The sequence below is a fragment of the Malaclemys terrapin genome, chromosome 2, assembly GCF_027887155.1.
Source record: "Malaclemys terrapin pileata isolate rMalTer1 chromosome 2, rMalTer1.hap1, whole genome shotgun sequence".
Taxonomy (NCBI): domain Eukaryota; kingdom Metazoa; phylum Chordata; order Testudines; family Emydidae; genus Malaclemys; species Malaclemys terrapin.
In genome coordinates, this window is record NC_071506.1 from 189314740 (window position 1) to 189338007 (window position 23268).

General features: G+C 41.8%; 1 protein-coding gene across 1 annotated transcript in view; it reads right to left on the reverse strand.

Annotated features, from left to right (window-relative positions):
* The window catches only part of CNTNAP2 (contactin associated protein 2), a 1643672-nt gene that overhangs the window by 66618 nt on the left and 1553786 nt on the right, over positions 1–23268 (reverse strand). The window contains exon 21 of the mRNA XM_054019209.1: positions 17471–17564. Within this exon, the coding sequence (XP_053875184.1) occupies positions 17471–17564 (94 nt within the window). The remainder of the gene's footprint in view (positions 1–17470; positions 17565–23268) is intronic.

The window sequence follows — 23268 nt, forward strand, 5'->3', positions numbered from 1 at the left end:
GACTCAACATCCAGTCCTATGCTGTAAACACTTCTAGTGCTTATCGGAGATCTTCTGGATGTCAATTTAAATTAATTAACTGACCCTATATTGAATTACAGCATTTACAGAAGACCAAATAGGGCACTCAAACAGGAGTTACATGTATAGATCTTGTAAAGAAGAATACCTCTCCCACAACCTCTTCTTATCCCCAAATATTACTCAATCCATCCTCCTCTGGCTCTTTTATTAACCAGTCCTCTTCACTCATCCCCTCATCCTCTCACATGCCAAACCTTTCAGGAAAAGCCTAAAAAAAACTAGTGGTCTTTTCTTTGTAGATTGGTCCCAAGTTTAGGAGACAAGAAGGAAACTCCAAAGCTAAGGATCCCCTCCCTACCAGAGATGACCCTGCTGCTAGTTCTCCTCCCTCTCTTTCACATCAGCAGGGAGCTCTCAGCTCAGGAACCTCAGATGACCTCAATTGTTGCAATAGTATTTGAGAAAAGAGACAGACAGTCTCTCAGATGCTGGGAGCCTGTGGCAGTGCCCGCTCCTGGCCCCTCCACAAACGCAGTCAGAGACCAACTGAAGTGCAGCACCCATGTCCTTTTTTGTTTGTATCCGTTCCCACCACCTATTATTTACAGATATTTACAGGAACCAACACTCTGGGAAACTACTTCGCAGCCAGCAGGGCTCTAGAGCCTATGCTCTGCCCTTTCCTGTCTCCTCCACTTCCTGTCTCTTAGCCAGCTTTATAGGGCAGGCTGGCTACCCAGGCCTGCAGGTGGATCCACTCTGGTAATTAGGGTGTGGCCCTTCAACCAGCCCAACTAATACACTTCTTCCTCTGGAACAGGGCTAACAGGGGCCTGGTTTGTTTCTCCTAGCCAGCACCCTGTTACAGAGCCAAACTATTTAGGGCGTTAAAAACTGCTGAATTGATAATAAATTGTATTAAATGTATACTGGGCAAAAGACAGAACATTTTCTCAGGTACATGTTGTGAAATGAATTGGTGAAACTAAACATGTTCAATACAGAAGCCACTCAAAATAAATCAGTTCCCAGAACCTGAAAGTAGGTTAGGTAATTTCTAGGCCTGACAGGTTATTAACACCACTTTATACTAGATTTTGCTACCATTACAACACCATTAGCAAATTTAACATGCAAAACGACCAGAAAAAATGGATCCATCTGTGTGAACTGGGATTATAAACATTTAAAGCAAAATTATGTAGTGTCCCTGTGTTAAGAAGCCTTAACTTCAACTGGCCTTTTATTTTCTAATCCAAACAGATAAATCACAGATGGCCCTCAGGCTAAGTTGCATCATGGAGTGGAAATAGAACAACATCTAAATGCTATACACACCAGTAGAAAAATTGTTGCCCTTGAAACAAAATTATTCTCTTGGGAAGAAATGTATCCCTTTATAAAAAAAAAAAAAAAAAAAAAATAGCATGATATGCCTCAGTAACTACCCAAATCAATACTACTGGAAGATTTAGTGTTAAGGACCATTACTGAAGAATACTGTAGTACTTTGTATGAGTGGCTGGCTATATTATGAGCCTGGAAGACCTCAAATATTAGCTTCTGCGAGCAGAAATGTCATGGTGATTGAACACCATCTTTTGGATTAATCCAGTGTGGGTTAAGAAGGCTTGTATCACAAAAAAGGATATTTAGACCTACAATCTTTTAAGCATTTTTTTCTGAGTCATCCACCATTTCCCTCTTCATTCTTGTCAGATGGCTCCCCCAAATGAACCTTCTTCAAACTTGAAAAGGGAGAAAAAAAAGGTGATAAAATTGTCAGCTTGAGAATTGTATGCCATATTGTAATAAAACAAAACACCATACACTCTTAAGAGACTTACCTATTCAAAAGAACTCACTAAACCACAGTGAAAACCAGGGACAGTTTGCTCATAAAGAGAAAGGTGTGTCCAAAATATATTTCACTTACGAGGGAAGGTTTTGCAGAACGGTGCCCTTGATGGTGTATTAAGTTTTTGAGTCATCTTTTATTTTTATTTCCTTGGTAAGTGAAAGGGAAAAAAGGGGAGTTGTCAAGTGCTACTAGCCTTATCAAGAAGAAGAAAGTCAGTTTGGCTTTGGTAAGGCAAATTAAAATAATTTGTGATGTTGTGTTTTGCTTGCAGTATCATCTTCTTAGATAAAACGTTCTATTCAGTCACGTTTTTTGGATCAAATATGTGTTTTTTTTCTTTAATAACCTGGAGTTTTTTAAATTAATACTGTCTCCGGCAATGGTTTTTCTAAAAGGACAACCTCGAAATGTCATATTGCCTCCATAGGTTAGTCATTGAAAGTGTTCTGCATTTCCATCTTACGCAAGAAAATCAGATGAGGAGCCAGCACTGCCATGGCTTGAGGGGAATATATTTCAAATAATTCTGCTCTGTGCAATATTGAATGTAGCATACACATAGGGGAATAAAATTCTATTTTTATTTATAAGCCTTTCCTTTGTTTCCAAACAAGATAGGGTACAGTGAAGAGGAGCAGTTCATCCCACACCTGTGCCCCAAACAATAAACAAGTTTTAGCTATTCTCTCTGTAGATATTTTCACCTAAATCTCTCAGACCCAGATTTGTTCCTCCCTCCCAGAGTCTCAGCTGCTATGTGCCTGACTTCTTTGAATGCATAGAAGATGAGCTTGCACATGTTTTGTCTTTGAGCTGGACTTTGTGTTGGTGTTTGTCATAAAGGAGTTAATAGGCCTTTCTCTAGCTGCAAGAAGGGTAATCCAGTGGTTTGGGCTCTAACCTAGGACTCAGGAGACCCAAGCTGGATTCTTTGCTCTACCACAGACTTCCTCTGTGACCTTCACCAAGTCACTCTCTATGCTTTAGTTCCCCATGCATAAATTAGGGATAATAGTACTTTTCTACCTCACAGGGATGTTGTGAGGAGGTATGTTATAAACTGTAATGTGCTAGGATTCTATGTTGAGGGAGACTATAAAACAGAGGTGGGCAAACTACGGCCCGCGGGACCGTCCTGCCCGGCCCTTGAGCTCCCGGCTGGGGAGCTGTCCCTCCTCCCCCGCAGCCTCAGCTCGCTGTGCTGTCAGTGCTCTGGGCGGTGGGGCTGCAAGCTCCTCCTGGGCAGTGTGGCTGCGAGAGCCACTGGGTGTAATGTATTAAATTGCTCCCCCTAGGAATGTGCTACTTATGGAGCACCAGGACTGGCAGCTGCAAGTAGTACACTGCAAGTAGCACATTCCTACGGGGAGCAATTTAATACACTACACCTCAGGTAGGGAAGGCTGTGCCTCCCCAAACAGCCTAGCTCCCACCCCCTATCTGCCCCCTCCCACTTCCCGCCCCCTGACTGCCCCCCTCAGAATCCCCGACCCATCCAACCCCCCCTGCTCCTTGTCCCCTGACTGCCCCCTCCCAAGGCCCCCTGCCCCTAACCGCCCCCCGGGACACCACTCTCTATCCAACCCCCCCCCCGCTCCCTGTCCTCTGACTGCCCCGACCCCTATCCATACCCTCGCCCCCTGACAGCCCCCCTGGGACTCCCACTCCTATCCAACCCCCTCTGCTACCTGTCCCCTGACTGCCCCCAGGACTCCCTGCCCCTTATCCAACCCCCCCGCTACCCGCCCCCTTACCATGCCACTCAGAGCACCAAGACTAGCAACTGTAAGTAGTACACCATAAGTAGCACATTCCTATGGGGAGCAATTTAATATACTACACCCGGCAGCTCTCGCAGCCGCACTGCCCTGGAGGAGCTCGCAGCCCCACTGCCCAGAGCGCTGGCGGCATGGCGAGCTGAGGCTGCGGGAGAGAGGGGACAGCCTCCCCAGCCAGGAGCTCAAGGGCCGGGCAGGACGGTCCCGCAGGCCGTAGTTTGCCCACCTTTGCTCGAGACCATACTGCCTTTCCGGTTTCGATATTGGATATACTAAGCTGCTGTGACACAGCCATGGCCATAAACAAACACATTTATTTTAAGAAACGGAACTGTCATTCTAACTAGTTTATTAATTAATTCTCAAAAACACTGAATTGAATTGAATGGATTTCCAATGACTTATTAAACAATTTTAAATAGCTAACAACCACTGCAAATGCATTTACTTTATTTTAAGGGGTATCCATTTCAATCTAAGGTGCCTAGAATGGAAAGGGCAACCCTAAAAATAAAGTGAATGCATTTGCAGTGGTTACTGATTGTATTATTACTCTTCTCTGCTGTAAGTATGTGGTGAATTATCTGCATTATCTGAAGACATCACTGCATTACCGTACACACTGGAGAGAGCAGATTCAAACAGTATTGATACCTTTTAAAAACTTTGATCAGAAACCTTCAAAACAAGGCATCAGTCACGTTTTAATCAGTAATTTAAATAACAGAAGAATTTCCATTAAAAGAAACACAAAATCACATACCTTCAAAGATCTGGCTTAAAAAGAAAATGTAAAAGTATTTCTCCATAATTTATATTTTCCCCTTTTGTTTGTAATAACGGGAGCTGAGCAAATAATTCACAGTGACTAATTTATTTCATTAACTTATATTTTTGCTGCTTGTGGAATATCCATCAATAGATTGCCAACTCTTCAAATTTATTCATACTTAACATTATTTGATGAATATCTTTAATTATTTTTTCTGTACAGCTTGATTGTAAATAGACAGAATGGGTGAAAGTCACTCCGGTGCAGCACGTCAGTACTATGTACAGTAGATCTATACTTCACTTATGGTGTTGGCTTGAGTAGGACTTAAGTAGTGAACAGGTCTTGTGCAGGCCTCTGCATCAGGGTAAATTTCAACCAAAGTGAGCTGTGTTGCTAAGCTGGGACTGGTCAGATAACATATTGCCCAGAGTCCCTGTTTGGCTGGGACAATGCTGGATTTTGAACACAGAGCCAAGAGAGTTTGTGTCCTAGTAAAGTTATGGGGCTCTTGGTGAGTGGAAAAGTCTTTCTATTCATGCCATTAAAACAGCTACCAGCTCTTTTGTGTCTTACCTGAGTTGCTGGGAGTTTTCTTAGAGTGGTTGGAAGGGCACCACTTCTGGTGAGTGACTTAATCACCAAGCTATACAGTTATTCTCACTCACTCTCTCAGCCCACCGAATATTTAAGTATTTGTACAAAGTGGAACAGCTTCATCAAGAGAGACTGAATCACAGAGTTTAAGGACAGAAGGGACCACCAGATTACCTAGTCTCAACTCCTGTACATCATAGGTCACCACCACCACGCAGCACACGTACAATAAACCCAACACCTGGAATTAGACCGATGTATTATAGCCCATGGGAGACTAAACTCTTATTTGCCACAGGCAGAAAATAGGATGGACTGAGGTGCACCAATGCCCGAGGCTGTTACAATGGGCTTTAGGAACCTAAAACATAAACCAGAAGGGACCTCCTGGGCTGCCAACCCCTGCCCGCTATCATCACAATCAAACCTGTCATACAACCCCTCACACAATTATATCCAGAGCTCTCTTTAAACTAATTAAACTTCCTCCTGGGAGGTTGTTCCAGAACTTCACTACTCTTATGGTTAGAAACCATCTAATTTCCAGCCTGAATTTGTTCATGGCCCATTTATACCCATTTGTTCTCATGCCAACACTGAAAGCAACTCTCCTCAGAATAGCCTATATCCTATTGGTTAGGATGCTCATGTGGTTGTGCATGTGTGTGTGTGATCTGAGTTCAGTCCCTTCCCCAGAGCAGGGAATCAAATCTGGGTTTATTAAATCCCTGGCAAATGCCCTAACCACTTGGCTAAAGGCAGGTGGTGAGAACACACATAGAGGCAAGTGCTCTAACCATGGGTCTATAAAGTGAGGCATAACCAGTTAAAAGACCTTTCTCAAAGAATAGTTATCAATGGTTCACTGTCAAACTGGGAGACTGTATGTAGAGGGTCACTACAGGGGTCAGTCATAGGTCTGGTACTAGTCAATATTTTTATTAAAGACAAGTACAAAGTACCATACTTAGGAAGGAAAAATCAAATGCACAGCTACAAAATGGGCAATAACTGGCTAGGTAGTAGTTCTGCTGAAAAGAATCAAAAGGGTATAGTGGATCAAAAATGGAATGGGAATCAACAATATGATGCAGCTGCAAAAAAGGCCAATATCGTTCTAGGGTGTAGTAACAGGAGTGTTGTGTGTAAGATACGGGAGATAACTGTCCTGCTCTACTTGGCATTAGTGAGGCCTCAGCAGGAGTGCTGTGTCGAACTCTGGGCGCCACATTTTTAGAAAGGTGTGGACAAACTAGAGAGAGTCCAGAGAATAGAAACAAAAATTAGGACAGGTTTAGAAAAACCCGACCTATGAGCATTTTTAAAAAAAGGGCATATTTAGTCTTTAGGAATGAAGACTGTGAAGGGACATGATAACAATCTTCAAATATGTTAAGGGCTGCTATAAAGAGGACTGATCTATTGTTCTTCATGTCCACTGAAGATGGAGAAGAAGTAATGGGCTTAATGTGCAGCAAGAGGGAGTTAGGACAAACTTTGTAACTATAAGGGTAGTTAAGCTCTGAAGTAGGCTTCTGAAGGAGGTTGTGGAATCCCTGGCATTGGAGGTTTTAAAGAACAGATTGGACAAACACCTATCAGGTATGGTCTAGATTTACTTGGTCCTGCCTCAGCACTGGGTGCTGGAATTCAGGAATGCTTGAGGTGCCTTCCAGGCATACATTTGTATGATTTTATGAAATTAGGCAAAACTAGCTTGCCCATCCCTACAAGAAATGACCTCTAAGTAAAGTGACACGCAGAGCAGTGTAATCTGCCCAGACTGGTTGTGTATGAGACTGTTTCTAGTTAAAATATAAATGCACATTTATGCTACTTTTCAGCATGTGGTTAGGCTGCAACTGCACAGTAAGCTAGAATTTGCCCATTTTATATAAAATAATGCACACTCTGAAGATGCAATGCCCAGGCACAATACAGTGAGCTAAAGATGGAGAGACTCAATTTCCTATCACTCAGTTCTGACCCTTACTTATATTAAGGCAGTCACTTTGGATTTTCATGTGTGTCATCCTAGTATATTTGGTGGAAAATTAAAACATGCCCCTTCTTTCCTCCATACATCTTTGTATAACTGTGTCTTTCTTTTCCAGGCCTATATAATATTTGATGTTATGACTTATGAACCATGAAAGTGCACTCAATTCTCTGAATAAGCTTTCTGTGCTATTGTGGTTCTACAGGGCTGGTACTGGGGCTTATTGGTGCCCTTTGTGAACTTGTCATGTTCATTCCCACTCTTTGCTCCTTTGAAGCAGCAGCATAAGTAATAAATTGGTACTAGACATGGTGAAAGAGTTTCTTTTCTTTCATGCTAAGAAAAAAACCTCAAGTTGTATAAGACATTATAACTTCGTAAAAATGCAATAGGTAGGAAAATTAGTGGAATGTAACTTTGCCTTTTGTGCAGCTACACTTAACCGGTGTTATCAAATCTTTCTGAATGTCAGATGAGATTTGTGTAATTTTATTCAAAATGACAGAAACCGGAGATGTTTAAATGTTTCTACATTCCCGTCAGTTATTTTTTCACACATAGTATATAGCATCTTTCAGACATCTCAGATACTGTACAACAAGCAATAAAATAATGAGATTGCTCATTCTACAAGATTGCCTAGGTTACTCAGACAAAACAATTCCCAGAGATGGTCTAGACTCTAGAGTAAAAAGGATAGAAATCTGTAATTTAGAAGATATGGGAATATTCTTGGCAATGAGGGAAGGATGGAAGACTGTGGGAGGAAGAAAAGGTTGGTGGGGATTACTGTCAGTTTCAGGCAGAAGTCAAAAATACCTAAGACCTAATCCTGCAAAGTGATGTTGAGTATCCTGAGATCCAACTGAAGTCAATGAGGGCGGAGGATGCTATGCAGGATCAGGTCCTAGCACACGGTAAGATTAAAGACAGGGAATGTCTCAGATCCTTAGCGAGAGGTCCAGATAGAACAGTGTACCACACAAGTGAAGAACAGCCACCACATATAATTTAAGGATTTCCATTCAAAGTGAGTAAATAATTTGCTTTAAAAAGAGGTCCAAACTGTTGGGGATTGGTCCTGCTTTGAGCAGGGGGTTGGACTAGATGACCTCCTGAGGTCCCTTCCAACCCTGATATTCTATGATTCTATAAATACAGGAAACTGGGAGAAATATGAAGAAAGATCTGAAGAGTGAGAAGCTGGTGGGCAGTGGTAGCTGTAGATGGGGCACTAACCTTAGCTGCAAATGGACTTGTTAGTTAAGAGCATTGCTGCACATGTTCCTAGATCAGTGGTTCTCAACCTTTCCAGACTACTGGACCCCTTTCAGGAGGCTGATTTGTCTTGCATACCCCCAAGTTTCATCTCACTTAAAAACTACTATTTACAAAATCTGACTTAAAAATATAAAAGTATCACAGCAGACTTCAGTTACTGAAAAATTGCTTATTTTCTCATTTTTACCATATAATTATAAAATAAACTGAAATTTTAGTTTCTACTGACTTCGCTAGTGCTTTTCATGTAGCCTGTTGTGAAACTAGGCAAATATCTAGATGAGTTGTTGTACACCCTGGAAGACCTCTACTTACCTCTAAGGGTACGCACATACCTGGTTGAGAACCACTGTCCTAGATTAAGCAGCCCATGCAGAAGTCGTGTTTCTGCCTCTTTGGAGCCTGCTACTGGAATATGCAGTAAATGGAAGGACTATGCAATTCAGTTTAAGACATGAATGGTGCATAATAATCATATATGTGGCTTATCTTCCTCAAATCAGTTTACAAACACAGGATATGATTCACCCTGGGTTTTGCCAGCTTTTGCCATAATAGCTCATTATAGCTTTTTGCTACCTTGTGTATGGACACACCTGAAGGTGACTAGGGTCTGATGGAGATGTGGCAATAAAAGGAGTCTCTTGGTACTCTACCGTAGAGAGCTCAGTCAGGGAAAGCTCTGAGTTGAGAAGCTGTTGGTCAACAGGCTAGGACTTGTGTCTCTATTTTTTGATTTCTTAGATTGCATTTAATGTTTCTATGTGGATTGCTTTTTAACTTCTTCCTTTCACTTTTGACAAGAAACCAGTTAAAAAGCATTTTGTATTTCATTAATAAAGAAAAGCCTTCCAGGAACAAATTCCTGTACCCCCTGGCATCCTACTCAACCTGGTCTACATTTTTTTTTGTGCCTGGTGCTATCCCTATTGAGAGAACCCTCAAACTATGCCTTTTTTAGTTTATTATTATTTTTCTGTTACTAGAATGACTATTTTACAAAAACAGGGGTAATTTTCTGTAGCTAGTTCTCTCTCGCTACCGGTGAAAGGGAAAGATATTAGTTTCTTAAAATAACATGGTACAAGCCATGCTTTTAGTTTTCTCAAGATTCAAACTACTGAAGGTCATATAGGCCTCATAACTAGAGATGGGCATGGACCAGAACACCACATCCAAAACCTGTCACACTTTGAGGACTTTGAGATCTGGAACTGAACCTCACTGCTCGGTTCTATCTCACTAATGGGCAGAAACTAGCACCTGGAATCCAAACACCCCTGCAATTCTGTGGATCAGGCCCATATCTACTCAGAGAACAACGTTTCATTTTCCTATTTTTTGTTCGTTTTATCTTTCATAGAGTCAAGAATCTTGACAGGAACCTCATTGCTTTTATCTCATTGTGTTAATCTTCAAAGTCTCACTGTTATTAAATAAGAGATGAAAGCTGTGCTGATGTCTACTGGAACATTTTTAAAAAACTGTCTGATTAAGGACTATTTTGGTTATAAATATCCTCTAATTTTCCTTTGCCATTTTTTTTATTACTAGGTACATTTACATAAAAATAGGATCCTGTTTCCAACTATTTGTTGGCTCCTTCTCCTTTGTGGGCCACTTGAAGTCATAATCCTGCTTGGGATAATAAAAAATGCCCAGTTCAATTTAACCAGTTTCGCCTGAGTAAGGACTACAAGTTCAAACCCCTTATTTTCAGGCTTCTGCAAAGAATAAACACTACCTACTATTATTGTATTTCAAATCTCTGCACATTTGCTTTTAGCAAAAGTACTTGCCTACATTTTCTAGGATTTATTATTTCAGAAACTCAGTAATTATTTCTGGAACACAGAGAAATCTTCAATTTAAAGAGAAAAATATGCTCTCCAATTACATTTGCAATTCAATAATTTTTGCTTGTTTCTATGTTTCTAACGTAATTCTCCTGACCTGACAGCACACAATATTAAGGACAATTATGAGAAAAAGGAGGCATTTGCTGACTATTTTATTAATCATTTGTATTGTGATAGCACCTTCAATTGAGACTGGGTTCATGTTATGGTAGTGCTGTCCAAGTACTAATCTCTGACTGGATATAAATGCTCTGTGACAGATATAACAGTATCCTGGGCATGTCTTATGGAATTAAGTTAAACTACTGAATTACATACACCACCTTTGGGGTTCATTGCATTGAAAATGCGAATGTCTGTGTGCTGTTATGGGATTGTATGGAACTTCTTTAGGAGGAAGAAGGATTAATGTAATCTCTGGGAGATAATGTGGACTGCAAAAGATTATGTTGAACAATATAGCTGACATGATTGATGTTTTGAGACAATATGTATGACGTGGAAAACCTCAGAAGTGGGGTGGGGGGGGAGGGGAGGAAATTTTGTCCTGAGGGGAGACCTTTTGTCTGTTGATCACCTGTCACAGGAGGACTGTTCAAAGATTCAATCTGGATTATCCAGGGCCAATGGACAAAGGAAGGATTTTTGGATAAACAGCTTGGTTTTAAACAGGCTCAGGGACTTCCTCCTAATCCAGCAAGCTGACAGAACCTCTGGTCCATGGAGGGCTCCAATACTTCAGGAAAGGTTGGAAGGCGTTGAGGCCTTCTGAGGCTCCATGAGACCGAGTGCTAGTTCGAATCTGAGGCCGTTATGAACTTGTCACCATAGAATAGATCCCTGTGTGGGTTCTGAAGCCCTAATCAACTGCCAGAGCTCATGTCAGAGTTGGGGTGATCTCTGGTAAGCTTATTAGCATGCGTGTCGGTTCTTCTATTGTTTTTAATATTTTCTCTGTAATGCTTTTATCTTACAAATACAATATGTTGTAAAGGAAGTGCTGTGTGCTAACTTATAAGTGTAGCAATTACACTGTGCACCATTTCTGAGGAGGGAAGTGAAGCAGGAAGCTTAGGCAGACTGTCTTTTGCTAGGAATAACACAGTGAAAGTAGAGAACCATTCAGCCTAGAAATACCCCAGTCAGGAGGGAGAGAGATGCAGGTCTCCATCCAAGAAAGGCAAAGTCTTAGAAGCCAGAAGCCTGAGTGTGGGTGTTCTTGCTGAACCACTACAGGGAAGCACAGGTTCAGTTGCCCTGAACTGTGACATGGTCATAGGAAGAAAAGCTGGCAGGATATGTTGTTTCTCTACTGTAGCGGTGCGGACTCACCCCCGTGGCGCCTCCTCCTGGTCGTCCATGGGAATTAGCTCATCCCGGCTCTGGAGCACCCTCTGCAGGCCGGTGTCCCACTGCCTCTTGGCCCCCGTTATCTGGGGTGCTGCCCCCTGACAGTAACCCCTTTCTCTCAGGGTCTCCCCTCCCCGGGGAACCGCCACCCACTATCCCCACCTTGCCTCAGTCGTAGGCTACTGCCAGTCATCGTCTAGCCCCACACCCTGGGGCAGTCTGCAGTATCAGCCTACTCATCACTAGCAAGGTTGGGTTTGGACCTGCTGCCCTGGCCTACCCCTGGGCTGCCCTCTGCAACCCCCCAGTACTCCTTGGCCTTCTGCTAGGCCGCAGCCTGGGGCTTTCCAGGCTGGAGCTCCCCAGCTCCTCAGCCTTTCCCCATCCCTGCTCCACTCAGGTACTCTGTCTCTAGCTCCCTGCAGCCAGGCCCGTCTCCCTCCACAGCTAGAAAGAGACTGTTGAGCTCCTGGCTCCCAGCCTCTTATATAGGGCCAGCTGAGGCCAGATTGGGGCATGGCCCAACTGCGGCTACTTCCCCAATCAGCCTAGCAGCTTTTTCCCTTCCAATAGCCCTCCCTCAGGGCTGTCTTTAAACCCCTCAAGGCAGGAGCGGGTAACCACCCTGCTACATCTGCAAATAAAAGTAGTAAAAAAAAAAAAAAAGAGAAGAGAAGAAGGAAAAAAAAAGACAGGTAGAACTGTTTCTCAGCAGGATGGTTCCAAAATGCTCCACAAAAGTACAAGCTGGCTTTGTAAATATAGCTTCATGTTCACCTTTCAAGACAAGAAAGCATCAAATCTAACAGAACAGAGATAATTAAGACTGAGTATCATCGATTAAAAACAAAACAAAAACAAAAATCAAACACTCCGCCTCTCAAATATACCCCTTTTCCTAGATGGAATATAAGACATTACAAACTGTACATATGATGATGTATAGATAATCACCTTTGTATACACACCTCTGCTAAGTGAGACTCCCTCCAGATTCACTGGACCTGCTTCTAGCCAGGATAATGTAGCAATTAGGAGCTTTAAACGCACTAGAAAGATTCTGCCAGTAGTGTGCCCTTCAAACTGTGCTGAACACACGTAACAATGTTAACCTTGACCTCCACTCCCCTCACTCAGCATTCCCCCTGGCAATTGTTATTCAATCTGATCAATGGCAACTGGCAGTGGTGCAACAATTATACCAGTGAGTCAGGGTCTCTCCAGAGATTTTTGTTTTGCTTTGTTATGCACAGTAAATTCTTTTTGTTTCTCTGGCACTGATATTCTTTTATTTAATAAAATGTCCCACTTTGAAGAGACAGTCAATCTAAACAGAATAAGCAAAGAAAGCATAAGAATCACATTCCTAATGGCTAAAAAATAAACTTAAAACACTAAAAAGGCAAAGCAATAACATCAATCAAAGGATGCAAAGCAATATACACAATATAATTTATAATGACAGATGATACATAACATTTCAAAAAACATGGAAACTGTTTTTGATTTTCATAATAGCATATGAAAACATAGACCATATATTTTCCAGCTGACCCCAATACCTTTCCCAGGCACCCTGCCTATTCCTATCCTTTAACATTTTCTCTCACTCTACTGATTTAACCAGTGTTTGTGCTGACTTCATTATGCCCTGAATGCACCTAATGAGAAGGAAAATCTGCGACTTCACCGCATACATCTATATGGTGGATGTTATCTGTATTATGTTTACTAGTCTGTACATCTTACAGAGAGCCAACTCATCATTTTGGAACTCAATTTAATTCCATGTTTTCAGCCTGTCAAATTTGAAAAGAAGAAGGAATCCAAATTAGAACCACTCACAGATATTATGCACTTCCCTTGACACATAAACCAAATTAGGCAAACTAGACTTGATGTACTCTGCTAAGAAGAGCAAAAAAAGATAGGGTTAAGTTGGGTTATTTTGGAAAATATCACATGTAATGTAATGTAATGACATTACTGCAGACTGATCTCTTCTGTGTAGCTACATAGCAGGAACATCATGGACAGGTGGAATGTAGGCTTCCTCACACTGTCCCGGTAATGTGCCTCAACTCTGACTTGGATGGAACACATGCAGGAGTTAGAGGGTAGTAACGTATGTCCATCCAGACCTTGAAGCCTCTATTATTACTTGCAAGGAGTCAAATGTGGAGGTGATTTTTGTGACATAAGTACCTAGAAACCAGGCTAAATCAATATCTCTTTCCATATAGATCAAACAGTTGTGAGGTGGTGGTGATGATTTTCAGTCCCTGCCAACATAAGCAGGATTCAGGCAAGTGACCTAGATGCAAAAAGCTTCATAACCTGTTCAATTCTTGCAGTTTGTTTTTGAGGAACGCTAAGAAAAAACCTAAGGAGGACAGCACTAAAACATGACAAAGGAAATAATACTGACCAGGTGGCATCTGTGGGATAGAGCTGGCTGGTGTCCAAGCTAGTTGCAGGGCTTGGAAAATCTATCCACCATTCATCAGCCCAGGACTAGCACCACTAAGTAGGGTGAAAAGTGTTATAATGCTATCTAATCCTGCCCGCCTCCCCAGACCCTGCAATTTAAAGATATAAGAGTATGTCCTATTTATTGGGTACCGCCAATCAACTTTCCATTTAATACTCTTAAAAATGTAACTTACACATAATGTTTCTTGCTTTCTTTCTTTTCCTGGCTTCAATTCAATTTTCCCTCTTCACCCCCTCCCCTGTAGAGTATGGTACATCTCTTCCTGTAATGTTTAGGGTCCTAACTTTTCTCTCCCTCTGCTGCTTTATCTTCTTTTTCCCTATAATGGTTTCTCTATGATACTCCCGTCCGTATATTTTCTCTCTCATATCTTCTTTCACTTTCTCCCCAAGCTTTTCCCATATGTAATGAGGATGTACACCCCTGGGGCCACATAAGGCTTCCTCATCCATCCAACTTCTGAGGACTAGAGTCAGGCTTTAGAAGAATGCATTGTGGAGGCAGCACCATCATAGTCTGATGATTTTCTAAATCTGAACAGCCCGGACAGCTGACATGTCTGGAGATAGCTGTCAGCCCAGAGACAAACCATTCACATGAAGCAATCAGGGTGGAGTGCGGAGGCCAGGAATTCGCCTCGGGTGATCCAAACCTTATCTTTCACCAATATATATATTTTATCAGGCACTGGTTTTTGTTAGTTTGTTGTTGTTAGCAGAATCTCCACAGGGCATGTTTGGGGAGAGGAGATGAGCTCCCAGCCACCCTATCTAAGGGTATGTCTACACTGGCAAGTTTCTGCGCCACAAGTGATACCACTTTTATTAAAATGCTGGAATTAAACCGCTGTTGCGTGTCCACACTGTGCTCCTTGTGTCCTTGTATCCACATTAGCAGCTCTTGCAATGGCAAAGACAGCAGTGCATTATGGTAGCTATCCCACTGTGCAACTGGCCGCAAGGTGCTTTCAGAAGGGTTTGCAATGCCTCATGGAGCAGGCACAGCATCACATGATGCAGGTTTCTCAATCCCATTGTTCCATGGGCATCCTACTACATTGCCAGCTGCTTTTCAACTGAAGTGTGTGTGTGGGGGGAGGGGGAAAGAGTGTGTGACAGGGAGTGTGTGTGTGTGTATGGAGCCAGGGAGAGAGACAGTGTGTTTTGGGGGACAGAGAGAGTGTGTCATTCTGCTGTCTTGTAAGTTCAGACAGTGGCAGGAAGCAACCAGCCCTGAGGCAGGGGGAAGGGGGAAACCCTGACAACAGCCCCCACCTCCCTCCCTGGGCTCGCTGCACAGCAATCTCTCTCTCTCTCTCTCACACACACATACCTGGGTTCAACAGCACAAGCATTCCACATTAATGGTTTACTTTGTGTCCCGGAGCAGATCGGCACAACATGCAATGGCTGTCAGAAATGGTGCTTTGAAAGGGGAGGAGCACATGTCTCCAGGGCAGCCGAGTTCAAAACAATGGGCAGAGCAGGCACTTGAGGCATTATGGGACAACTCCGGAGGCCAATTAGAGCGCAGAAAACAATCAAGTGTGTACACTGGCAATAGAGCGCTGGAGCCTCTGTGCAAATAGCCTTACGACGCTCGTCGAGGTGGTTTTTTTGCAGTGTTGCAACTGAGGAGTTTCTGCGCACAAAGTGGCTTGGCAGTGTGTACACGGCTGCAGTTTGAGCGCAAAAAGCTGCTTTACTTGCCAGTGTAGGCAAGCCCTGAGCCACTCCAAGATTACAGCTGCTGAGTGACTACACCTCATCTCCTGCATCCTGGGCCTATTCTACTGATGATTAAATGGACCTAGGATTTGTCCAGTAGAATGGGCACTAGGAGCTCTAAATTTCAGAATGTTCTGTGTGCTGTAATTCAGCTCTATACGATGGAAATATTCAGAGAGCAGTAAAGTCACTCAAGTTTCATATTGTCAGCAAGATGAGACTAGATATTCTATTGTAACATATTGCATTCACGTGGCTGAGCACCAAAATCATTGCTCATGTCCCATTTCACAATTTACAGTTATTCTGATGATACATTTTTATTCTGTTTTACTGAGCCTAAAAGCAGAAGAATTAATAAAACCTGAGTTTTGGATTCAGCTCCAATGTTAGCCTAGATTCGCTTGATTTAAACCAAAGAGAACCTTACACTGACGTCCAACTTCACAGAAAATCACAAAATAAGGTAAACTAGACTAAAAATGAAGCAGATGGAAAAAATATGTTATTACAAAATTCTGTAGTTGATTTCCTTTCCTCTTCAAAAGTCCTTTCCCCCTCACATCTTATTTGGTCCCCAAACAATGTAAGATCTAACTTTTATAGGGCCTTCCTTATATCACCTTGACAGAAGAACAGGCTGGAAATACGGTAGTGATACAATCATTTCAGGTATGGTACATACAGGAAGCTTACATACAGGTTCTGTTTGTGGGGCAGTTACATTCCATGTGGCTCACAAGTTACCATTTAAATTATGGTGTTGCAGAAAGAAAACATAAGTTCATGATGTTTTGAGTCAGACTCTTCACTGTAATCCAAACTATTGTGGCTAAGTAAAGGTTTACAGAAAGTAATCATTTGAATTTCAAAAGGTGCTGAGCACCTGAAACTCCCATTGAGTTCTGTGACATTTTTGGGTACCTACTACCTCTGAAAATGAGCCATAAAAGTGTGGGCAATGAGTTCACAATAAAAGATACTGCTCTAAATTTCCTAAATATTTCCCATACTTCACTGCAAAGCAGCACCAGACCTATTGCTCCTGCCGCCCCCAGCAAATCTGAATGGTGACAGAAACTGTGCAATTGTACTGTCTCAAATGACGTTCCCTGGAACTTTATATATGTTCTACATTCTGTATATATTAGCCATAGCTTACTTTATCCCTGGTTTATCTAGGTGTCCCCTTGTCCTTTGCAATAACAACGTAGTATCCCTGCCTGATGTATATCCCACTTAACCAAAACATCACTGTCTCTCTAGTTACTAGTTACAGTGGTTCTTAACCTGGGGTGTACGCACCCCTTGGGGGTGCGAGATGCCCTTTCTGGGGGTGCGAGACGTGCCAGCTTTTTTTAGAAGGTCAATCATCGAAAACACAAATTAAGCACAGGCACATAAGTACAACTACTTTGTTTAATCAAACCTATGTATTTATTAACATTATACATTTTTTAATGTTTACTGTAATATACAAACAAAAAATATATCTAGGTTTAAAGAACTGACCTACTTCAACGATTTTGATAAGTGCGAGAACATATTTTGAGAACCAAAGGGGTGTAGGCTGCAGTAAAGGTTAAGAACCTAGTAAAAAATGAGATGTCCAATGGGTGCCTTACTGCAGACACTATGAACATCACAATCTCATGTGCTTATATATATATATTTTTTTTTCTCTCTGAAAATGTTTAATAAAAATAAATTATTAAAATGTAATCTCACCTATAACTTTTCCCAGGAAGAGCGCCTTTGGGGAGTTGAACTGAGTGTCAGAAGCTGTTGGCAGGCTGTAACTTGCTGGAGGATAATGATCAAGCTGGGGAAAGTAAAAAACAAGAGGAGACTTTTAGAACCGTACCCTGTTACACTGTTAGTGAATCAGGTCTCCCTTGTGGAGATTATAGTGCCATTTAGATCTCTGTTTCTGGATGCTCTTGTTTTATCTGTGATAACAGTGACAGTACCCTTGAGAGCCAAGGTCAAGCCACTGTTTTACAAGGAATTCATTGCACCTTCAGTGGTCAGAAGTAAATGAAGCGTAGTTCACGACACTCCTGCACAAAGAATTAAAATGGGAGGTGTGTGAATGGCCCCAGGGGACACTGCTTTCTAGAAGATTCTAAGCTCATGCAAGCAGTTATTTCCACAAGTGTGACTATACACAGGCAATACTTTCAAAGAACTACAATTACTGGTAACTAACTTCTTTAGCTTCTCTAGCTTCCTTATGCAAACTGTCCAAGCAATAGCCTAAGAGCAGAAGCTCTTGTGCTTATTAAACTGGGCAGGGAAAAAGTGCATTGGTGATGTCCTAAGACCTGTACAAAAACCTCTGTGAGCACGTTCAGAAATGCTTTTCAATTGCACATAGCTTTACTATTCACCATTCTTTAAAGCTTAGTCATGGATGTACACACTAGGTTAAAGTCTTAACGTTCAGTCATTTTTGAGTTATCTTATGGGAAAGATTATAGCAGTATTTTCTTACCTTAGGCAAATTACAATTTGTTTATAGTCTCACATAAATCAAAAATGGCTGAACAGATTTCCTCAGACTTGCAAGAAGAAAAAGTTCACCTTTCAGCTGAGATGGGGCATGTAAAATTTCAGTTTAAGAGAAGGTGTTTTTTTCCAGAGTTATAAGCAGGTGAAGACAAAGAGTTAAAATAAAACTGGATTGCGACATAAACCACAGCAGGTGCCAACAAGCACATACTAAATTATGTACTTGATATCAGTTTCCATGGTAAAAGGGAATCTGGCATCTAGCATCACATGCATAATTTCCATTAACATTAATGTGAGTTACATGTGAAGCAGGTGGGAAAAATGCACCCCTCTTCTTTCAGGAGACAAATGGTAATGGCTTAAATCTGAGTTAGAAATCCAAAACAGTGCTGCACTCACTGTTGTCATCATCATAGTCACCTGGTTACTGAACTAACAAAGATTTGACAGAGGTATGCCAGGAACAGCTTGTTGAAATAATTACCCAAGGTCTGATTTTTCAGTCTCTCACAACTGGTTTTACATTAGTCTAACACCACTGACTTCAAGAGAATTGTTTCTGATTCATTCTTGTGTGGGAGGAGAATCACGCTCATCTGTGTGTGAAACCAGAATAGAACTAATTTTCCTGGTTTTCCTCTGACTTGTGCGTCTGTAAATCAGGGACAATTCCACTGAAGTAAAACCACTATCAGTGGGAAGATAATCAGGCCCAGAAGCACTGAACTTTATTTTGAAATTGGCTAACATTTCCTTTGAACGCTGCCATCTCCATCAAGGAAGAGCACTGTCTAAATATTTTTTACTGTAGCACAGAATTCTACCTGTTGGATCTATACATCTGAGATCACTAGGACACGTATTATATTTATTTGTACTGTGGGAGCACCTAAGAGCACCAGTCATGGACCCTATTGTGCTAGTAACTGTACAAACATATAACAAAAACATGATCCTTGCTCCATAGAGCTAATTATGGCTGGATAATGTACTTGGAAAGAAAAGTGAAATTAAATTATGATTCAGTGTGAGTATCTTTATCAAAAAATGTTAGGCACCAATCCTGCCAGCCTGTTGCATGGTGAAACTCCTTTTGACTTTAGTGCGAGTTCCATGTGTAGAAGAATCAACCTCTTGATGAATCCAAGGCAAATCTCTATTTTGTTATATAGGGTCAGAGTACGGCCTGTTCTGCATATGCATGCTGCAGTGCATCTCCTCAGCAACATGGACTACTGCTAGCACATCAGACTGGTCCTATGCTATCTATGCTGCCTTCCCATAGAATATTGAGTCCAGTTCAACAGCTTGGTCCTTATCTTCAAGGTGCTCAATAAGCTGGGCCCAGCATACCTAAAAGGCTGCCTCATGCTCTGGGATGCCTCATGCTCTGCCTTGGGGGCCAGTCCCAAACTGTGGAATGAACTCCCACAGGAACTATGGACCATCACAAACCTCACTACCTTCCGCTCCAAGTGCCAGGCATACTTCTTTGACCTGGTCTTCTTTAATATAAACACATTGTAGAGAGTACATTTAAAACAAAACAACATCCTTCCCACCCAAAACCCTACCAAAGCAAAACATGATGAAGTATGGGGTCATTATAGCTTCTCAATGAAATGGCTGTGAGAATATTTTCAACACAGGCAAAATAACATACTTCTCTCTAACCCTTTTAGCTGAAACTACCACAAAAATTACCCGAGGCTGACACCTGGCATGGGAAATTTCTCCCAGAACAGTTTAAGTTTGGCAAAGTTACAAGGTTTTGTAATGGGACGTGTCAGACAACCTCAATTATACGTGGCGTGGCTATGCTGCCTAGAACAGAATGCAGGGGAGTGAGGAATTCCCCTCACATCCCTGCACCAGCTACCTGTATCATGGAGAACAGTGTGGGAGGGAGATTCTACTCTCTCATGCAGGGAGGTGGGGATTAGGAGAAACCCAAACCTTGGCTCTGCCTCTTCCATCCAGCGTGCTGGACAGTACAGCTGTGCCAGTGTTTGGGGGAGATATGCTGTGCCAGGGATGGGGGAAACCAAGAGGCAGATTGTGAGTCTCTGAAACATAATCTGTTTCGCAGTCTGCTCAATGCATGGAGTTAGTAGCAAATCTACAATTGAGCCCATGCCATGTACTTTGAGCTGGTGAAATTTTGCTGTTGGTATCTGCATGGAAATGTTCAAATTTAAGTAAAAACTGAAAAAGTAGGTGAAGAAGTCCAAAAGTGCAAGTTTCAGATATCTTCATGTGTGGGGTCCCATTTGTGGGGTCCCATGTGGAGCGGATAAAGCACACGACCAATGTGGTTGCAAGCTGAATCGAATCCTGTTTATTACAAGCTTTCTTTTATAGTTTTTCTCAACATTACATAACCCAATTAGGCTATAATCACACATCTACGGATTGGACGAGAAGGAGAATCATGTGTTTATCACATGTATAGCCCCACACCGATTGGTTCAACCGTTCCTTACATAAGGCCATGATTTATCACCTTGTTTTCCTCATCTTATATAATCCCTAGACCACCAGGGGGCTTTACATAAGGCCATGGGCCGTTGCCTGGCAAGTGTCCCATCGTGACCCTTACCTCCTCATGGAACTTTCCATTAGGTTGGTGTAGGGATGATACATCCCCACATTCATGGATCTCCTCACCAAAGCAAGGGCCGGCTCCAGGCACCAGCTTAACAAGCAGGTGCTTGGGGCGGCCAAGGGAGAGGGACGGTATGTGTGGCAATTTGGCGCGGCAGGTCCCTCACTCCCTCTAGGAGCGAAGGACCTGCCGCCAAACTGCCGCCGCCGATCGCAGCTTTCCCCCCCCCCCCCAATTGCCGCCACTGGTCACGATTGTGATCGCGGCTTTTTTTTTTTTTTTTTTTTTTTGCTTGGGGCGGCAGAAATGCTGGAGCCGGCCCTGACCAAAGCTCAACTCAACTTATTTAAATCCACCCTTTACTTCCCCCCCCAAAAAACGGAATATGGGAAAATGACTGAAATCTATGATTAGAATGAACTTCACTTTAAATTCAGAGAAATGAGATTTTATGATTCTTCCCTGGGTGCAGGAAGAAGGAAAAGATTTCTGATTATACATGAAATCAGCCCACTATACCCGCTCTTGAACCCCTTGGGGAAGTTCTGGTCTGCATCCAGACCCAAAATCTGTGAGTTGTGCCCTTCCCCAGTTTTGACACTATGAATTAAGGGGAATATTGTTCAGCTAGTGGGGAAATAGTATATATGGTACTTAAGAATCAAAGGTAGGTCAGTGGTGAGATTTCTTTTCTCTTATTTTTATTATTTGTCTGTGTTCTATTCAAACAATCTTATAAAAGAAAACACAATTTTAGAAGAATCTAATCCAGGATATTTATAGATCAGTGACTGAAGGAACACAGGCGCTTGGAAGGACTGGATTCTTTCTAAAACTCATGCTCTACTGCCATCCAGTGGCTGTTCAGGTATCAGCTGCTAGAACTAAACTGCGTGCAATCATCATAAGAAATACTGCAATTATCTCAGTCTAATGTAGATCAAGACTCATAACAGAAAAATAATGATTACTATTACATGGTATTTGAAAAGGATATTGCATTATTTAATGAATACAAAATAAATCTTTTGCATATACATAGGATGGCATCATGAATATGTGTTAAATTATAGTTTCTTGATTATCTTTCTGAGTTTTCATTACAGCTTCTTTTCTTTTAAAAATAATTAATTTCATTTGAGCTGAATATAAATACACAGCAAGATTGTGCACACAGTACAAACCAAACTGGTAGAAAACGTTCAGCTTCAGTTCTCAAGTCACATCAAGTCAACAAGGCTGACTTTATCTGATGTTGCTGTTGTTTAGGGAGAAGTTCAATAAAATTCCATTTCTTTTAGATAACTACTCACTTTGATAATGTAACTCACGCATGCTGCTGGTGCACTTTACTGGTCTTTCACAAAAAAGCAATGAGCACACCTGGCTCGCACATGAAATAGGATGCAGTGTAAACTAATCTTTTAGATAGACCATATCCCCTTGGGGTGGCAGAGGCCAGGCTCTCCTGAGCCCTATGTAGAGGTCCTTCCCTCCTACTTATTCAGGATAGAGGAGAAGAGGCTCTCTATATCTTCTTCTGATGTTAACTGTAATAATGTCATCTTTTCTTGGACAATGTGTTATTGCTCTTTCACGGCAGAGGCAAAAGTAGAACCCAGGTATCCTGACTCCAACACAGTGTTTTAATCACAAAATTATCTTGAATATATCCAGATACATGACTGCTTCCTACCAAATACCTGTGAGTATTCAGAGTGGTATTGGCACATTTCACAACAAACAGTCCAAACCCAGAAGTCCTTACTTGGTTTTTAATCAGTTCTTATTCCAGTAGAATTCCCATTGACTGCTATGAAAACTTTGCCTGAGTGAGGCCTGAGGAAAAACTGAGTGAGCACATCAAGATTTGGCCCAGCATTAGAATTTCACAGCCACATTTTCTCATTATGGTCTAGTGAGTAGACGACTGTTCAATAATGGCTCTACCACCAATTTAAGGCCTGATCTTGCACTTCTGAAGGTAATGGGGTTTTGCCATTGGATTCAATGAGAGCAGGCTCAAGTACTGGATACGTGACCGTATGCAACTGAACCTAGAAACTTGCTCTGTGACTCTGAGTAAATCCTTGAACCTCTGTGTGGCTCAGTTTGCCCGTATGCAAAATGGATATGGAACAAACAGGAATGTAGTGAAGCTTAATTAACATTTGCATTAGATATTCAGATGAAATTTGCTATATAGATGTAATTATTATTTGTTTTAAATAAGACTCCAAATTTTCTTCTCCAGGGCTATACGCTGATTTAAGAACTACTGCTTAGGCTATTATAGTCTTCTTCCAAAGGGATTAACTGCATTCACTTATAATAAAAGCTTTTCACATTGATTTAAATTGGAAATGCAATCAGCATAAGATGCATCGCAGTTCAAAATTAAACACAC